Source organism: Argentina silus, assembly GCF_951799395.1.
Source record: "Argentina silus genome assembly, chromosome: 6".
NCBI lineage: Eukaryota > Metazoa > Chordata > Actinopteri > Argentiniformes > Argentinidae > Argentina > Argentina silus.
Window position 1 is genome coordinate 4,449,976 of NC_139660.1, and position 18,706 is coordinate 4,468,681.

Consider the following 18,706-nt stretch of genomic DNA (forward strand, 5'->3'; position numbering starts at 1 on the left):
GTGCGGGCCTGTGTCCGGTCCTGAAGGGTACCTCACCTCTGTCTCTGGCCTTGTCGCTCAGGAGCACCTCCACCTCCTTGTACTCCTTCAGAGCGTCCAGCAGGATGTTGCCCTCCTTGTGGAACAGGAAGAGGAGGGGCAAGGTGACGTCGTCCGTGTTGCGGCCGTCCCCGGCCATCTGAAAGAGGGGCGCCGTGTCGCTGCTGCTGCCCCCATTGTCATCTGTGGGGGGGGGGGGGGGGGGGGGGGGGAAGGGAGAGGGAGGGGGGGTCAGGGTCAGATGGTTCTATAATGGTCCTGACAGTTTATAAATGATTAAACCTTGTTATTTCCATTGTCATCTGCAGACATGAGGGAAGGATAAGGGGGGGAGGGGTCAGAGGCTGATGGTTCTATAATGGTCCTGACATTTTATAAATGTTTAAACCACGTTATTTCCATTGTCAGCAACCATGTTTGCCTATCTCGACACGCCTGTGGGAGACTCTCATTAGTCTATCTATTGTGCCCCTGTTGAAGTGCATAATTATAGTGTGTGAGGCCTGCTCCACCCATTCAGATCTAATCTCAATAAAACGTCGGTGAGTTGACACCCATGTATCAGCAGCTCATCCTCACCGATGACGATGCCTCCGATGGCCCCAGCCTTCTGGATGTGCCGGGCCTTCTCAGCGAACATGCACTGCCCCCGCTGCAGCAGGGCGATGCGGCCCTGGACGAAGGCACCGTTGCTGAGCTCAGCACACCGCTGTAGGGCTCTGCCACCGTCACGAAGCCACGTACCCGTACGCAGGAGGGGAGGACAACTTAAACAGCAACACACGACCTCGCACGTTAGCCAGCAAAAAAACACGTCACCAACCATCGCTCAAAGAGAAGCTGATTGGAGAAGATCGGCCCTAGCAAGGCGCTGTACAGACTCGCTGATCTACAATTCCGAACTAAAACCCCACTGAAATCTACATACAGTAGCATCTAGTTCAGACTGAACCTCTTGAACCGGCAGCTCCTCTTGATGCCATAAATGGGGAAAAAACACACAAGCAGACAGATGGGATCCCATTGGCTGTTGGCAGTTTGGCAAACTGTAAAACAAACTAACCCCGCCGCATGCCCGCCTCTTGGAAAGGTCTATGCCAAATTGCGCTGGGCCAGCGGTCAGCACCACTCTGCCAAAGAAGGGGTGGGAGACGATCTGCACGGCGCGGGGGGGGAGCTGCTCCTTCTGCTGCTGGCTGGACAGCTCCATCATCTCCTGCATGAAACGCATACCATCCTCTGCTGCCACGGCACTGACCGCCTACACAGAGAGAGAGAGAGAGAGAGAGAGACAGACACAGAGAGAGAGACAGACACAGAGAGAGAGAGAGACACAGAGACAGACACAGAGAGAGAGAGAGAGAGAGAGAGAGAGAGAGAGAGAACGATTGAGTAGTAGAGGAGAAGCAAGAGACAAAAGTGAAGGTGGGAGACAGAAAAAGCGCAAAATGGAGGGTATGAGAGAGACGGGGAGAGCAGAAGAGACAAAGACTAACTGAACACAATGTGGGTTTGATATTCAACAAATGATCTTATGACAGCAATCTCACTGATGTACACCACATCCATAAGCCTTTTTGTTGTGTTCCGGTGTGTGTGTGTGTGTGTGTTTTGTTCCCGTGCGTAGAATAGTTACCTGCGTGGCGTGTTGGACCAGCTGAACTCTGCCATCCTTCAGGTGGATCAGGCTGACCCCCATTCTCCTCAGTAGCTCCAGGTGCTCCAGGTTATTGGCCATGAAGTCCTGAGCCCGCAGAGGAGGACGACCCATCCCCGGCTCACTGGAGGGGAGAGAGAGAGAGGGGGAGAGGAGGGGGATAGGGAAGAGAAGAGGGAGGGAGGGAGGAGAGGGGAAGAGGTAAGTTCACCATCTGTCCCTACAGTATACTATAACCCCCTTCTATCATATTGAAAAATACCCGGTGATTCCCTGCCTCCTTACTTACCGGAGGATGGCAGGGCGGGGACAGCTCTTGTCCACGGCGCTCCTGATTGGGTCTCGGAGGTTGCTGGGGTAGGCGGGGTCAGGGAACAGAAGGTTTGTGTTGGGGCACGTATTGTCAAAGTTGGAGTCATCGAGCTCTTCCTCTGACTGAGGCAGCAAGCAGAGGAGAGGGAGAACACTGGTGAGGACTAGCATCAAGTACATCAGGACATAAAGTCCATAATCCAAGGCCAACAGGTACTACAGTGATAACGTTACGTAAGACGTGAGTACAGGCAGAATTGCGGGTGGTACCGTGGCGTTGGCAGGAGGGGACGGGGGGCGGGGGATGGTGGAGAGGGACAGGGGCAGGAGGTGGGCCTCCGTGGTGAAGATGTAGTCCTCCACGTCAAACGGCAGCTCTTCCTCCTCAGCGAAGAGCAGGAACAGGTACTTGAACATCTCCGCCAGGAAGAAAGAATCCATCCTGAGAGGATGAGGAGGGGTGGAGAGAAAGACAACAAGATTGATCAGATTGGCAGGAGGGAGAGTCTGAGTGGAAGATGGACAGAGTGAGTGAGTGAGAGAGAGAGAGAGAGAGAGAGTAGTAAAAATGGCAGTGGCAGCCAGAAACACATATTAAACATTTTTGATTTATCTAACAACCTGGCATGGCACCGTTTGGCCACTAAAACCACTCACCTCTGTCTATCAGCCATCATTCAGCTGCAGTGCCATTCAGCCCCTCCCCAACACCTAGCCTCCCCCTCTGGGCACTCACCGGTCCTCATGGCTCCCCATCACCCAGCCTCCCCCTCTAGGCACTCACCGGTCCTCATGGCTCCCCAACACCCAGCCTCCCCCTCTGGGCACTCACCGGTCCTCATGGCTCCCCAACACCCAGCCTCCCCCTCTGGGCACTCACCGGTCCTCATGGCTCCCCAACACCCAGCCTACCCCTCTAGGCACTCACCGGTCCTCATGCCTCCCCATCACCCAGCCTCCCCCTCTGGGCACTCACCGGTCCTCATGGCTCCCCAACACCCAGCCTCCCCCTCTGGGCACTCACCGGTCCTCATGGCTCCCCAACACCCAGCCTACCCCTCTAGGCACTCACCGGTCCTCATGCCTCCCCATCACCCAGCCTCCCCCTCTGGGCACTCACCGGTCCTCATGGCTCCCCATCACCCAGCCTCCCCCTCTGGGCACTCACCGGTCCTCATGGCTCCCCATCACCCAGCCTCCCCCTCTGGGCACTCACCGGTCCTCATGGCTCCCCAACACCCAGCCTCCCCCTCTAGGCACTCACCGGTCCTCATGGCTCCCCAACACCCAGCCTCCCCCTCTGGGCACTCACCGGTCCTCATGGCTCCCGGTGCGCACGTCCTTCATGGCAGCGAAGCCGCAGGGGACACGGGCGAAGCGGTTCAGGTTGTCCAGGATGGTGCGTCCCGCCTCCAGGTAGTACGGATCCTTGGTGGCCTGGGAGGAATTATAGACCGCCACAGTTAAAGGGATTAGTTCAGGGTTTTCCCGATGCTAGACATCATTTTCCACTTCCTTGGTGTGTTGGGAGGTTCATCCAGACACTCTGTTTTAAAGCTTTCCATTCTTGAGCTTTCTTTGGCTGGCTCTGGGGCGAGCAATGTGCCAAACCTGAACTATCCCTTTAAGATACTGTGGCTACACTACTGAGCCAAGCAATAAAGAAGACCACTGACTCAACACATAGTGAGTGTGTGTGTGTGTGTGTGTGTGTGTGTGTGTGGAGAAGGTTTCCCCATGTCTATCTAACATAATAGTGCATTTCTCAACAGTCCTTGTATTACCTTGTACAGGAAATAGGTGCTCTCTGCAAACTCAGGCCGTAGCGGGTGCTGCGCCCAATGTACCCTGAAGTCAGTGGTGAACGCCTAGGGAGAAGAGACAGAGAGATGGATGGGGGGTGTCAGAAATACAGCTGAGCAAGGGTTAAGACAGACAGAGAGAGAGAGAGGGGCTGAGGGGGCCATTCCATCCCTAGCAAGAGCAAGGTAGGGAAGAGACAGAAGGTGAGCTTACCTCGGGGAGAAAGTTGTGTTTCTTGGTGACTTGATACAGCATCTCATGGGTCTCAATAGCAGGGCGGATATCTCCTTTTAACACCTGGTGCGATGATAAACACAGGTTTTCAGAGTCAGGTAAAAGCCCTCTATTTGTCTTCATGTCCTTTGCACCATAATGATGCACCATAGCTCCTGTTCTAGTTTTTATTTCCCAGGTGGCAGGCTGACTATCTCCCCTGCAGGCTTAAACACATATATTGAGAGTAATGTACAGTGAAAGCTTTCACTTGTTTTTCCTATTTCTGTCTTATAGCCCATTGTATTGCAGAGCTCCAGGGCTGTTTTTTTTTGTTTTGTGTGTGTGTGTGTGTGTGTGTGTGTGTGTCTGCCTGCCTGCCTGCCCGTCTGTCTGTCTGTCTGTCTGACCTGCAGGCCGGGGAAGAAGGCCAGGAGAGAGTCCATCCAGGTGCGAGCAGGCAGAAGTGGCTTGTGGATGTGAACGTCCAGCAGGAGAGGAGGCTGGCTGATGTACTTCATTATAGACGCATAGTGCTGTAACAGAGAGAGAGAGAGAGAGAGAGAGACAGAGGGGGGGGGGGGAGAGAGAGAGAGAGAGAGAGAGGAATGATGAGTGAGACTGGCTGAATGTGTTTCTTTGATTCCTCACAGCCTCTCTCCTTGCCTCCTTCTCTAAATGCATTGGAGGAGAAGATCCGGTTTCTGTCACTGGACCTCCTCCTCCTCCTCCTCCTCCTCCTCCTCCTCCAGTGCATTCTGAGAAGGGGGCAGCCTATGACAGAGTATGAGTGACAGAATCCATTTCCCAGCAGCACACTCAGCGCCACAGAGGTTCTATAATGGAGGTCGTGACAGCGTTTATCCAGGAAGAGATGGGGTTACAGTAGAGGTGACGTCACTCACAATGTTGAAGCGCTGCAGAAACAGGTGGTCCCCCAGGAGAACGTAGGCCTTCAGCAGGTACTCATAATACGAGTCAATGCCAGCCCCGACACCGCTGTCTGAAACAACACACAACAGCACACCTTCTCATGACAGAAACCTCGCATGACCTACTTCTACTGTATTAGTCCAAACTCCAATGTCCTCCCTCACCCAGTCCTACAACAACAACAAATACCACTAGTGTTCTGTTCCAATAGTGTTCTATTCTGTAGAGACTTTACAGGGTTGCACTTTTTTGTTGCAGCCCAGAATTAACACAGCTGCTTGAACTAACAAAAGGCTTGATGATTTGCTGTTTGGTTGAATCAGACGTGTTAGTTAGTGCTGGGCTATAACAACAACTGTGTTCCACTCACCCCCTATAGATCCTCTCTCTCCCCTGCGGACCCAGTTTCCCCTCTCTCTCACCCCTGCGGACCCACTCTCCCCCCTCTCTCACCCCCACGGACCCACTCTACCCCCTCTCACCCCTACGGACCCAATCTCCCCCCTCTCTCACCCCTGCGGACCCACTCTCTCACCCCTGCGGACCCACTCTCCCCCCTCTCTCACCCCTGCGGACCCACTCTCCCCCCTCTCTCACCCCTGCGGACCCACTCTCCCCCCTCTCTCACCCCTGCGGACCCACTCTCCCCCCTCTCTCACCCCTGCGGACCCACTCTCCAGAGTGGATGTTGATGGTTGTTCCCACCAGGTTGCTGTTCCTCTGCCTCTTCTCCCACAGGAAGTCCAGGGCTCTCCGAGCGTGGTTCTGTGTGTGTGTCATCAATCAACTAATCAATATCCTTCACACACACTGTAATCTGAGTCAACAACAGTTACCGTGGGTTCTGAACTACTAATCCTGATATGAGGACAACTCTGAATAAGAGCCTTCAAGTACGATAATGATGATGATGATGATGGCGATGATGATCTGTTACTGTACCTCAAACACAGGGTCCCCAGTAAAGCGACTCAAGGCAGCGAACTCCAGGATGATGGTGCCTGCGCAAGCTGTGCAGGTGTCCGTTTCCGTGCCTGTTCGGGTCGCAGGACCCCTGACGCCATGCTTCAAATTGACCTGTTGAGTGGGAATTAAAAGGCTGTCAATACTGTTGTTGTGGTCTAAAATGCACATAAGACATTGAATTGAATTACACGTAGTCATCCTTTTAGCAAACATGCATGTTAATACGCTCTCTCAACCCTATAAGTGTATGTGTGTGTGTACAGTGTGTGTGTGTGTACAGTGCATGTGTACATATTCAAATTTTCAGGACATATTCAAAGTGTGTGTGTGTGTGTGTGTGTGTGTGTGTGTGTGTCGTGGGTAGCAGTGGGTGTAATATGGGTAGTGCCTGGCCTGAGGGCTTACCCTGGGGTAAGGCAGGCCGCTGCTGGTGTTGAAGGCAGGCAGTAGTCTCAGACCAAGGTCTTTGGCCATGTGAAGAAGCCCATCCTGGTACCACTGCATGTGATGGCCACCATCCCTCAGCATCACAGCCATTGAGTGGCCCCCCAGCAGCCCTCTGAAGAGATATTTACAGCAGTTAAAGACACACACACACACAGGCAACCACACACACGCGAGTGATTTACACCCACTCAACTATCATCAGTAATTCCCTTCCTTTCTCACCCCAGCACGCGGATGTTGGTCTCAAAGACAGACACTACTATGTCATTGTCCAGCCGCACGTCCGATAACACTCTTCTCACTGCAGCTTCGAACTCTGTGGTCTTGTTCAAAAGCTGTAAGCACAGGGGAGAAAAAAACACACTGAACTGTGACAGAAATGGCAACACAATGTTATCCACAAAGGCTAAACAAAACCAAGAGACAGCTAAGGAGGTCAGAGACACAGACCAGGTAAATGACTCACCACAAGAGTGTCCAGAGTGTCGATGAGAGTGAGAGAGAACCTAAAACACACAGCGACAAACCAATCACTGTCACATTACCTCACGACTGGAAAATGTAAACATTTACAGTGTAACCGTGTATCCCGGTGAAACCGTGACTACGTCCCAATTCTCCACCCTTTCCCCTGAGTGGTGCAGTACCTACACCTATGTGGATTTAAAAGGACACAGTTGGATTGGCGTTACCGTGGCTCTGACACCAATCATACCGCTTTCAAACCCATGTGGGGCAGAGCACAACACAAGTGCACTTCAAGGGAAAAGGGTGGATAATTGGGAGGCAGGCAGGCAGGCAGACAGGCAGGCAGGCAGGCAGGCAGGCAGCACATGACTGTGTCTCCTGTTTATTACATCCTACTCTGGCCTGCAGGCAACACTCACTTCCCCAGTGCGTCATCCACGTCTCCTCGGCTGGGCTCCAGCCCACGCACCCTTCCCCGACACGTCAGAGGCATCAGCTCATCTGCTGGGTACGCATGGTCCTGGAGAACACAACCAGAAAACCAGCAGCAGTATTTACAATACAATACAATACAATACAACTTTATTTTGCCGCAGTATGATCACAACATAGAGGGACTTACATAGACACAATCTAAAAAGGCATGACCAGCTTAACGGGTGGGCACTGAAGTAGAAAGGCATTTCCAAAATTAGGCTCACTGCACTGACCTGGAATGAGTTGTTTATTGTGGCTGAAACTAAATCAATTACGAGAGCTCTCAGTGCTTTTAGCATATTGAATATGAGATGGCAGAGGCCTGCGTTGCAACCGAGTACTTGTAAGCGGAATTAATTAATTCCCGTAAACGACTCTCTCCCTGTGTTCTAAGAAAGGGGTCAGGTCAGGTCAGGTGAGGTGAGGGGACTTACCATATAATTGCCATAAGCATGGTCAAACATCTCAACCACTTGGTTCCTGAGGGGAGAGATGGAGAAACAACCAGTCAGCATAGATCCATCTTCCTCATTTGGCTAAGAACTTGTCTCACACATCTGGACAATGAATGCACACCATTCTCACTTACCTCAGTTTGTGCTTCTCCTCTCGAGACATAGTGTGTCCCAGGCTGCATAAGGTGGCCAGCAATAGCAATGATACTGTCTGCATTGTTGCAGGGTGACACCACAACGTCCACATGGCTACAACCTGGCTCTCAGTCAAGTACAACTGTACTCCACCATTACACTAATACACAACTAATACACAAACACACAGAGATGAACACTGCCTCATGAGCACATGTTCAGCACCAGGGGACACTTCAGACCAGTCCCAGTCTCTCTCTGGTCCACTTGCTATTTAATGCTTGCAAAGGACATATTGAAGTGATCCTGTTTATAATGCCCAAGATACTGTTACTAATCAGCTTGTTGCTGCCCATTTAGACTCCAATCAATCACTCACTCAAATTCAGCTACAGTACAAATCCAGATGATGTTGGAGATGGAGTGAGAGAGCCTGGTCGTAGGAGTTAATCTCAGAAATGTGTCTTGTTATCTAAGGCAACGGCCACGTCGTCGGCCGTTTAGCACACACACACACACACACACACAGACAGACTATCACAGCGTCAAGTACATTATAGCACCGCGTTGACCTGTTATGTCACACCTGTTTGTCTTCCAATCACTTTCACACACGGATCTACAGTATCGTGAGAGTGACACGTTGGCATGCGACAAACTAGTTTGTTCTTCAATCCGTCAACACAAATCAGGATTCACACACTAATCCCGTTGTTTAAGGAGCGTTTCTAACTGGCCATCACACTATTGATTACTATCGGTAGCTAATCATAACGCACAGCATAAAACTAAACCCTCTCCCCTGTAGCTAACTAGTAAACGTCCTTGTCATCAAGTAATCAGGCACTCAACAGCTTAGCTATGATCTCATACTAGTACTGTATCTTCAAATGTACTGTAGGTAATCACTGTAACTACATTGCCACCATTCAGCAGATCCACATAGAAGACCTATCACTAACTATCAGTCTTGTCCTGAAAACCCAGGTACATCTGTGAGGCAAGATAGATGAGAGGCCCTTTTTGCAATATTAGCTATCATTATTTTCTCCTCCTTTGACAGCTCTCCCCTTTCGTCTCGTCAGCCAGTTGGAAAGCCTGCTAGCTAGCTAGCCAAGCTAGCCAGCCTGTCCGGTTATCAACAGTCCTCAAACAAAACAAATAGGAAACGCGCTAGGTCCATTAGGGCTTTTGATCAGTGAGCCCAAGGCAACTTGTCTTGTTTTTCTTGTTTTGAAGCAAAATATTTGGTCCACCTTTGATGTGTGGGGAATGAGGCTTTAGCAACCCTGATAGCCGGAGAAGAGAAGCGGATCCTGGTCCTGTCCTGTTTCGATAAACGTACGTCAACAATATCCGCATCCGGCAAGGTGGGAATTCCGCCCTCCGTCCCGCCCCCTGCCCCACCTATCACATGATGTTGTATGTTTGTCATGTAGAAGAATTGTGAAATAAGAACTACTCCAATATTCAGAAAATAAGTAAAATCCCTTCAAATTGTAAATGATAATGTACATACGGTTTGGCATTTGTCAGTTCCTTTAGACACTGACGGAAACTTTATTAAATCTGCCATCATCTTTGAGCTTCACTACATTTCCCATGGACACATTCCCACAGTTAACGCGTGACACGTTGCTGGTCTCACATGATCCACATGAAGTAATGTCAACAAATCCGTGTTGAGGCAATGTCAGTAGCAGCAAACTTCTTACAAAACTGTAGGCGTCGTACGACTACACCTTGCAACTTTTTAGGATTAACTGGAGGAACGATCACATGGTGACCCTTGAACGCTGTCATTATAAATGCTACATGCTTGCCTCTACTTCTTGACGTTGTGACTCAGGCTGTGCATCTCAATAACAGCCTCAGTATAGCCACATCAGTTCTTCAGAAGATTGAAACCTGCTTACAGGAATCCTGTTGTTAACATTTCAACAGCATCCCACCTTTTCAGACTCCTATTTAGGTAAGTATCATCAAATATATCAATAATACCAAATCATCTGTCTCCGTTGTACACATCGCAGAGTCAGCATATTTGTCTGTCTCTCACAGCTATGGCTATGGCTACTGCTGCTGCCAGACCGCTCGCCCGACTAGTTGCAGCCACCTTCACACCTCTCACTCCAGAAGGGTAGGTGATTTGAAAGGTCTCATGTCAAGTTTAGCCTTTTAAGTTGTTGGACCTAACATTTCTCAAGTGTTTTTTATATTTTACCCCAATTTACCGCCTTTCCATTCCACCTCTCTCTTTCTCGTTGCCGTGTGAAACTTTCCGACACAGTGAACTCAACCTCCCAGGGATTGGACCTTATGTTGACTATCTGCTAGAGCATCAAGGTGTTCAAAGTGTATTTGGTAAGACGACATTTCTTATTAATTTTAGTAATTAATCTTTATTTTCACCTATACTGTGAATATCGTATGATCAGGTATTCATTCGAATAAACTATAAGCTGTGTGTTGTTAATTCCCTTCTATTCATTTCTTTACTACCAGTAAATGGCACCACAGGGGAGGGCATGTCCCTCAGTGTGGAGGAGAGGAAGTTAGTTGCAGAGGAGTGGTGTCGAAGGGGCAAAAACAAGTAAGTCATACAGAATTTATATGGCTGTACGTGATTCTTGTATTGCGTGAATGTAATGAGTCACTTTCTGCCATGCCTGGCTGATTGTGTGTGTGTGTGTGTGTGTGTGTGTGTGTGTGTGTGTGTGTGTGTGTGTGTGTGTGTGTGTGTGTGTGTGTGTGTGTGTGTGTGTGTGTGTGTGTGTGTGTGTGTTTCCTTCCACAGGCTGGAACAGGTGATAGTGCACGTGGGCTGCATGAGTCTTAAGGACTCACAGGATCTGGTAAGTCATTATCTACCACAACCTGCTGATACTCTACCCCACAGACACACACACACACCACACCACACCACACCACACCACACCACACCACACACACACTAAGGGTGTTTCAGGACTGAGCCATACTCTCTCCCTTTCTGCCATGTGTTCTCTACAGGCTCGCCATGCAGCTGAAGCTGGAGCTGATGGGATAGCAGTCATCTCTCCGTCATTCTTCAAGCCAGCCAGTGCAGGTAATGGGGCCTTGTTTTTCTGCTGTAAAAAAATCTGCTTGCGTGTCTGTTTGCTCTGGGTGACTTTCAGCTCTGTCGGTTAGTGGTGAAGAAATACTTACTGCAGGAATGTGTGTGTTTCCTCAACCCCCCTCCCCCATCCTCTCTTCCCAAAAGAGGCACTGAGGATGTTCCTTCAGGAAGTAGCCTCAGCTGCCCCAGCTCTGCCATTCTACTACTACCACATTCCAAGTGTGACCGGCGTTAACTGTGAGTGCTTCACGTTCAGTTGATGTGGGGACACCTGTTGATACACCTCTGCTGGAGTAGTCAGGGTTGGAATCACATGCTTGCTGGGCTCCACCATAACAAATCAGGGAACCCTCATAAGCTGTAGAAAAAAGAAATATTCATATCTTTTGTCTCAGTCCACTACTTTTGGCACACTCTCAAGAGTCAATATGCCCTGTCCCAGTTTAGTTTACACAGCAACGTAAAATACTGTTAATGGGACATGCCTCGGTGTAAACAAGGTTTAGGTAATTCAAACCCTGGTGTAAACATAGGCTAGGATGAGGCTGTTGTTGAATCTCAGATCATGTTTCTCCCTCAGTGCGTGCGAGGGACGTGATGGAGGGCATTGAGAAGCAGATCCCCTCTTTCCGGGGGTTGAAGTTCAGTGGTAGTGACCTGATGGACTTCGGCCAGTGTGTCAGCTTCAGTCCAGCTCACTGGTCACTCCTGTATGGCATGGATGAGGTCAGCAGAAGTCCATCTTTCTCCTCTTGTCTTTCTTTCAGTTTCTCTCTCTTTCTCCCTCTCTCTCTCTCTCTCTCTATCTCTGTCTTGCACACGCATGCTCAGTTCAACAGTGACTGCGTTTCCAAGGATGCCACCTGTCCCCTTTGACATTCCTTATTGTTAAGACTGTACTGTATCTTTTCCTTACAGAATGTCTATGTCAGTGAGTCTGTCTAAACTAAACAACATTTATTTTTGCTGTTTAACAGCAACTGCTTGGAGCTCTGGCTATGGGTGCCAATGGGGCAGTGGGCAGGTCAGTCTCCATCTCATATCCTCTTTATTTAACCTGGGGTTTATACAAGGGAGGTGCTGTGTTACATACTGTAGCGTTCAGAAAGAAATACATAGTCTAGAATAGCCATTTTTCTTTCTATGGGAGAATAGGCAGCTCTATACATTACATTTCTATCTGAAACATTCAGATTGTTGCTCCCTGTTCTACACCCTTTGACTGAACCTTTAACCCTTAAACTGAACCTTTAACCCTTAAACATTGTGGACAGTCATTTTATGTGTAGGAATCAACTTTTTCACTCAAAATGAAGAATGTGAGACAGACACCAATGCTACAATAATTTAAATCAACCAAATGAATCAGTTATTATCATTCATGTAAGAATCAAATATATCATCAATAACCAACAGAACTTGCAAGGAGAGAGCAACAACATACCCTAGGTGAAAAGAATAGTTGAGTTTTACCAGAGGGACACAGGGTGATATATATATATATATATATATATATATATATATATATATATATATATATATATATACGTTGAACCATCTGTTACATGCATATTTAGACACGGTTGGTCAAACACAAGTTAAGTACTGGTATGACTGATGTTCAAGAAGTACACCTACACACCAGGACCAATTCCTGAGATTCAGATTCCTTCAGAATACCTGTCTCTCTCTCTCCAGCACATACAACTACCTGGGCAGCAGAGTGAACAGTCTATTGTCAGCATTTGAGAAGGGGGATCTCGCTCAGGCCAGGACCATCCAGGTACATCTTCTGCTTAGGTTTTATTTAGCTTCACTTGGGTTTTCATTGTATCCATTGATTTGATTGACTGATAAAATCTCATTCACTGATCTCCCTTTGCAGTTCCAGATGCAAGATATCCTCGCCTATGCAATGAAGCTGGGTAAGTGGAAGGAGCTGTAGTAGGGATGTTGATTAATTCATTTATTAAATATGCCCCATGTGTCATCTCTGGTACTACTGATGAATCTAGTAGGCATGTGAGTCTAGGCATGTTGTGATTTGTTTTCGTGTGTGTGTGCGTGCGTGTGTGTGTGTGTGTGTGTGCGTGCGCAGGGTTCGATCTGGCTGTAAACAAGCAGTTGATGAGTGAGGTGTCAGGATTGGCTCTGGGACCTCCACGTCTGCCCTTGCTACCCTGTCCCCAGCCTCGGGCCGTCTCCATCGCACAGAGACTCCGGCTTGTCCTCGGGGAACATTAATGGTTGTGTTAATAGGCCGTTATGAATGTTACTAATCAGTGAAAACGGTCTTGCATTTATTTTCACACTCACTTCTTGGCAGTTGTTAACATCTCCTCCATCTCCTGTCACTGTGCCTTGATAAACGAGAGGAGGAACCAGGTAACACTCATAACAATCATGTTTACAAGCAGATTAATATCATACAAAGGTTTGTCCGTCCATGGTTAAGGGTCATTCTGGAGCGTACATTTCCAAGACTGGGCATTTGAACTGCACTGTGCTTTATTGAAATTTAAACAAGCATTCCCATTTGCAACAGGCCACAGTGTCACGCATCATAGCAATAGCCTACTCTGTCATTGAAGGGTACTGTTGAACAGATTTGTTTATGCTGATTGGCCAGAGGAGTTACAGAGGACCATACACTGTGTATCTAAATGATATGATGTATTTGCTTACTTTTTCATGAACCAGAGAAACAATTATGCCATTTTGTGTGACAACAACGTTTACATGGAAGTATTGTATTCTGTATTATATTCTACTGGGCCCTGTTCGACAGTGTTGTAGGGTTATTGTTCCCTATAAAAAGCAATTGATTCAAAACACTCACTATAACTGACTTATACACTTTCTATTAAATCTTTGTGACACTTTTGCACACTAGACATTTTTTTAAATGGCTTAAAATAATTAATAAATTGAACCGAAACTGTTTGGGATTTTTATGCTATTCTTTTGATTGATGCTGTTTCCATTGATTGATGGCTTATTAAATGCTAGTTTTTCAACCATTTAATCCAGGGATACAAACTAGCCTTTCGGCTAAATTCACCTTTCGGCGAAATTCACCGTTTTGAATCCAAAATAGGTCATCTAGGTGATTCGTGTAGATCAGATGAGAAACAGGTTTAATAGTCTGTATCCATGAAGCATACCTCATGAGCTGTAACCGAAAAACAAGTGGCATTTGGAAAACATCTGGCTAGCTGGATCGAATCCTCCGTTGGCTAGTCCGGGAAATGTTGAGCAACATTAGCTAACTTAGCTGATCAAATAATTGAGTTGTGGTGTGAAAATTAGCTGCCCAACAAAGTCAGACAGCTAGGTAGCTACAACATCAGAGGAGCACACGTTAGTAGCTGGAGGAACCAATTAGCTAGTAGTAGTATTAACTGGAACGGCTCCTTGCCGTTCCTCAAGATATAACGTTATTGCTCCCTGGACCCTGGCGATCAGTGTGAAATGTTAACTAGTTAGCTAGCTAACGAACTAACTACTACTAATGATAATACATACAATTTGTATAGCGCTTTCTCACGGACTCAAAGCGCTTAACTTACTATCTATGAACTAATATTTTTCCTGTATGAGGTTAATTAGGTGAAAGTGAGGGGTTGCTTGTTAAGCAAGTGGATTCGGGATCAAGTGCCTGAATCCACTCGTGCCTCCAGTCCTCTCTATTTCGTCAAATAAATCTCAGATTGTTCCTGTAATGTAAATGATACATCATTTGATTTAATAAACGTTTTGTACCCTATTTTGCTCAGTCCTTTAATTGTTTTAGCCTGTGAATTGGACCAGAGTAATTGCCCCTCTGCAAAGTCCTCTTTAGTTTTTGTAGCTAACTTGCCTTCATTTTAGAGTAAGAACTTTCTATACAAAGTCACCAGAAAATGTATAAAAACTTTCCAGGGGATGCCCTGGGACTTTCCTAGCAGGTCTATTTCCCTTGCTCACACATTCTTCTCACCTTTTCCACCCCTAACCAGTTTGCATCCCTGTAATCAGTCTCTCCTCTCTCTGGTTATTTCCATAGGTTCCTTGTTTCTCCTCCTTTTCTGTTTGTGTCCATCTCATCTGCAAGGTGTCCTCAGTTTCAGATCTCGTGTATTTGTAATCCAAAAAACTAAATGATGTGTGTGTGTGTGTGTGTGTGTGTGTGTGTGTGTGTCTGTGTCTGTGTCTGTGTCTGTGTCTGTGTCTGTGTCTGTGTCTGTGTCTGTCTGTGTGTGTGTGTGTGTCTCTCTCTCTATCTCTCTGTGTGTGTGTGTGTGTGTTTGTTTGTTTGAGGGAGAGTGAGCCTTTCAGTCAGACAGAGAAGTACTTTGTTCATGACAGTGTCTCTTGGCTGTGGTGTCTGCGGCCGCTCTGTGTTCTGTCCTGCCCCGCACCCCCCCCCCCCCCCCCCCTCCTTTCCCGTGCTCCCCTCTGTCCTCATTACTACACATTCCAGTACTGCTCACACTTGCCCATTCACTATCCATTAATTAGAGGATAAACTCATATTATATTCTAATATCACAAAATCTGTAACTTTGGGTAAGAAATGTAATTTGGTAGACAGTATGGTCGCACTAAATAGTTGGAATAGAATCTGTTTACATGGACTGCAGAGAGAGAGAGAGAGGGAGCCAGAGGGGAGTGTGGTCTTGGACAGAAATGGTTGGTCAAGAATCTGGCTGCAGGACAGTGGGAGGAACTCGAAACATTCAGAAGCCCCTAAAAGGAAGCTCAACCTCAGGCTGTGGCACAGTTGGAGTTAAGGATCATAGAACCATGGCTTGGTTTTTCCTGGGGTTCTGGGCACTACTGTTAGGCTTTTGTTGCCCCTCACTGCAAGTGCAGCAGTATACTCTGGGTAAAGGGCAGAAATGCGGAGGGTGGACGGATGGCCGGTGTGAAGCTGGCCTCACCTGTATTTCTAACAACTCTGCTACGGAGGACACTCGGGGAGTCTGTAGCTGTGAGTCTCCTCTTTCCTCAATCATCAGCTCGTTTGTTTTTGGAGAGTGATTGTCTGTGGAGTTTTCACGGCTCTCTGAAAAGGCAGAGTAACATTAATGGTTGCTTTTGAACCTTGTTTTGTTATTATTATTATTATTATAATTATTATTAGTAGTAGTAGTAGTAGTAGTAGTAGTATTAGTATTATTATTGACACTTGATACAGCACCACTATAAAATAAACATCACCAGTACATGATGTACTGTGTGTTCACTCAACTGTTTACTGTCCCTCACAAGTTTTTCTTGAAATTGTCTTGGATAAGAGAATCTAGTAAGTACTCAGTGCCTTAAACATACATTACCGGGGGTGGTATTTGCAGCACTATATGCTGTACATTGCCTTGATCTTATTGGTGTCTCCTGTACTGTAGCTCCGCCTCTCTACCCATTCTGCGCCCCCTGCTCTGAGGTGAAGTGTCCCCGGGTGCGGGGTGACTGCAATAGTAGACTGATGACAGAGCCGTGTGGTTGCTGCCGACAGTGTGCCCGGAAGGAGGGACAGCTGTGTGGGGGCCGTCAATGGGAGAAGGGTTACTGTGACAGTTACCTCACCTGCGCTCTGCTCGTGGGCCACGAGCCGGCCTTACCCCCCCACACCGGCGTGTGCAAAGGTAAGAGGATTGGGATGATAACAGATGGCTTATGAGCTGACATTGAGGTATTGTCCAGACACATGTTCTATTGTGAGTGGAATTTGGGTTTTGAATAACAGTAATCAGTTATGAAAGGGGTTGAAATATGTTAGCGGATCCAGCTTGCTCTGATAGGTTGTATTCTTTTCTTTATATCGAAATGAATGAGTGAGCAAATTCATCAGATCTATTGTTATTGATTTATATAAGGCTCCAGGTGATAAATGGTTCACATATGTTGAACAAAGTTAACGTTTAGAGGCAGACCTTAGAATAAAGTATTTCTTTTGCCCTTTTTTCCTCTCTTTTCATTGCATTCCAGTAAACTCATCCTATCTGTGTTCTCTGTGCTAGTGTTACCAGGGGAGAAGGTAGACCGCTGGGCTGACCCCCTGTGTCCATGGCTCTGGGGCTGCAGCAAAAGGATGGGTACCTGTGACTGCTACACCCTACAGACCTGCTTCTATGAACCCTACAGCTACAGTGTTCCAGAAGACTGCGAAAGAATCTTGAACGGTGATGTTCTGTGTGCTATATATATACACACATGTAAAATACCTCCCTGATTTGGCAATTTATTTTCTATTGCTATTTATTTTCTATTGCTATTTATTTTCTTCTTTGAAAGCCCATCATTTGTCCATTCAAGAGACCGGACTGGACTGGACTGGACTGGACTGGACTGGACTGAGGTTTGTGGTTTGATTCAATGCTTAACTTTATTAATTTGACTTCCTCCCCACATAGAAGATCGGATGAGATGGGTTGATGATAAGGTGATAATGGACTTGGACCTAAGTGAGCCAGCATATATGAGGTGGGGCTGTGATTTGCAGGGAAACCAGTGTGTGTGTTCAATGAAGGATTTCCGTACACCACGACTCTCTCAAGACCATTGTGAAGACCTCCGGGGTGAGTAGAGTTGGAGTTTCACTGAACAAGATTACAACCGTCTGATTAAAACAGAGTACAGTGTGATAGGAATATCCCTGCTCTACTGATGAGTCCAATTTGATCAAGCGTCTTCAACTTTTCAAAACCAGCAGAGGACAAATTACTAAGATTTTCAGAGGCTAAATGGCTGTGAATTCATATCTCATATTTTCTTTCTCCCTGTGTGTGTGTGTGTGTGTGTGTGTGTGTGTGTGTGTGTGTGTGTGTGTGTGCGTGTGCGTGTGCGTGTGCGTGTCTGTCTGTCTGTCTGTCTGTCTGTCAGAGGCAGCTCGCTGCAGTAATGTCCACTGCCCTCAGCTCCCAGCTCCACCATGCCCTGCTGATTCTTTCTTGACTGAGCCCTTCACTCCTCCTGATCAATGCTGCCCACAAATAACAGCTATTTGCACATGCAATTTTAAGAATTGCCCCAAAGCACCCGCAACCTGCCCTCTTGGGTACCACGTCCAGCGTGTGAAGAGGGCAGAAGGCCGTCCAGGAGATTGTTGCCACATGTACCAGTGTGTGTATGCTTAGACACTTTGTCTGGGAAACCAATAGAGAAGAGGTGGGAAGAAGCAAAGGGATCAAATGCCACAGTGTTTCACTAGGAGCTGGACTGCATCTAAAATTTCACATTTATCCATATAACCCACATTATTTTTTACAAATACCATCATTCAAGAGGAACATTATCTTGATGATTTGAAATGTGATTGTCAAACGTGTGTCAAGTCTTTAATTTCAGGAAATGTCTATAATAAAATATAATACTGAATTACAGAACTGATGTCTTCTGTCAAGCGGTAAAATATAATTCTACTGATTCTAGTCGTAAGTCTTTCTATGATCAGGACATTTGATTTTGCATCCACAATGAAATTTGATCTAGGCCTAACCATTGTATGTGCCACGATGCGAATAAAACTGCACAAGTATCTCATTGCATAATGAAGAAAAGCGTTTATTTCCATGACATGAATCATGATTAAATATAATGTAATAACCAGCTTATGTCAGTAGCAGTTGCGGAACTAGTGGATCTAGTTCATTCTAAAAAAAAAAATAGACGGCCGTATTTGAGCGACGTACTCAAAGCACTAGCGTTTCCGTCCAGCTC

General features: G+C 47.2%; 2 protein-coding genes across 2 annotated transcripts in view; one reads left to right on the forward strand and one right to left on the reverse strand.

The window, feature by feature from the left end:
• The window catches only part of edem3 (ER degradation enhancer, mannosidase alpha-like 3), a gene marked incomplete at its 3' end in the record, with an annotated part of 11,414 nt that extends 2,191 nt beyond the window's left edge, over positions 1–9,223 (reverse strand). Inside the window, 20 exon segments of the mRNA XM_083671545.1 lie at positions 37–222; positions 619–747; positions 750–779; positions 1,099–1,300; positions 1,676–1,820; positions 1,986–2,131; positions 2,279–2,450; positions 3,321–3,445; positions 3,793–3,876; positions 4,025–4,108; positions 4,435–4,560; positions 4,930–5,027; positions 5,617–5,722; positions 5,900–6,034; positions 6,329–6,482; positions 6,593–6,705; positions 6,837–6,876; positions 7,258–7,358; positions 7,750–7,795; positions 7,905–9,223. Of these exon segments, the coding sequence (XP_083527671.1) occupies positions 37–222; positions 619–747; positions 750–779; positions 1,099–1,300; positions 1,676–1,820; positions 1,986–2,131; positions 2,279–2,450; positions 3,321–3,445; positions 3,793–3,876; positions 4,025–4,108; positions 4,435–4,560; positions 4,930–5,027; positions 5,617–5,722; positions 5,900–6,034; positions 6,329–6,482; positions 6,593–6,705; positions 6,837–6,876; positions 7,258–7,358; positions 7,750–7,795; positions 7,905–8,017 (2,335 nt within the window). The 5' untranslated portion in view covers positions 8,018–9,223.
• Positions 9,224–9,745: 522 nt separating this feature from the next.
• On the forward strand, positions 9,746–14,173 carry npl (N-acetylneuraminate pyruvate lyase (dihydrodipicolinate synthase)). The gene is made up of 12 exons (XM_083671454.1): positions 9,746–9,877; positions 9,967–10,045; positions 10,196–10,269; positions 10,411–10,498; positions 10,703–10,760; positions 10,918–10,993; positions 11,150–11,242; positions 11,586–11,731; positions 11,983–12,029; positions 12,704–12,788; positions 12,891–12,930; positions 13,104–14,173. Exons 2-12 carry the CDS (start codon positions 9,969–9,971, stop codon positions 13,247–13,249), a joined length of 930 nt encoding a protein of 309 aa, XP_083527580.1. The 5' UTR covers positions 9,746–9,877; positions 9,967–9,968; the 3' UTR covers positions 13,250–14,173.
• Positions 14,174–18,706: the final 4,533 nt, after the last annotated feature.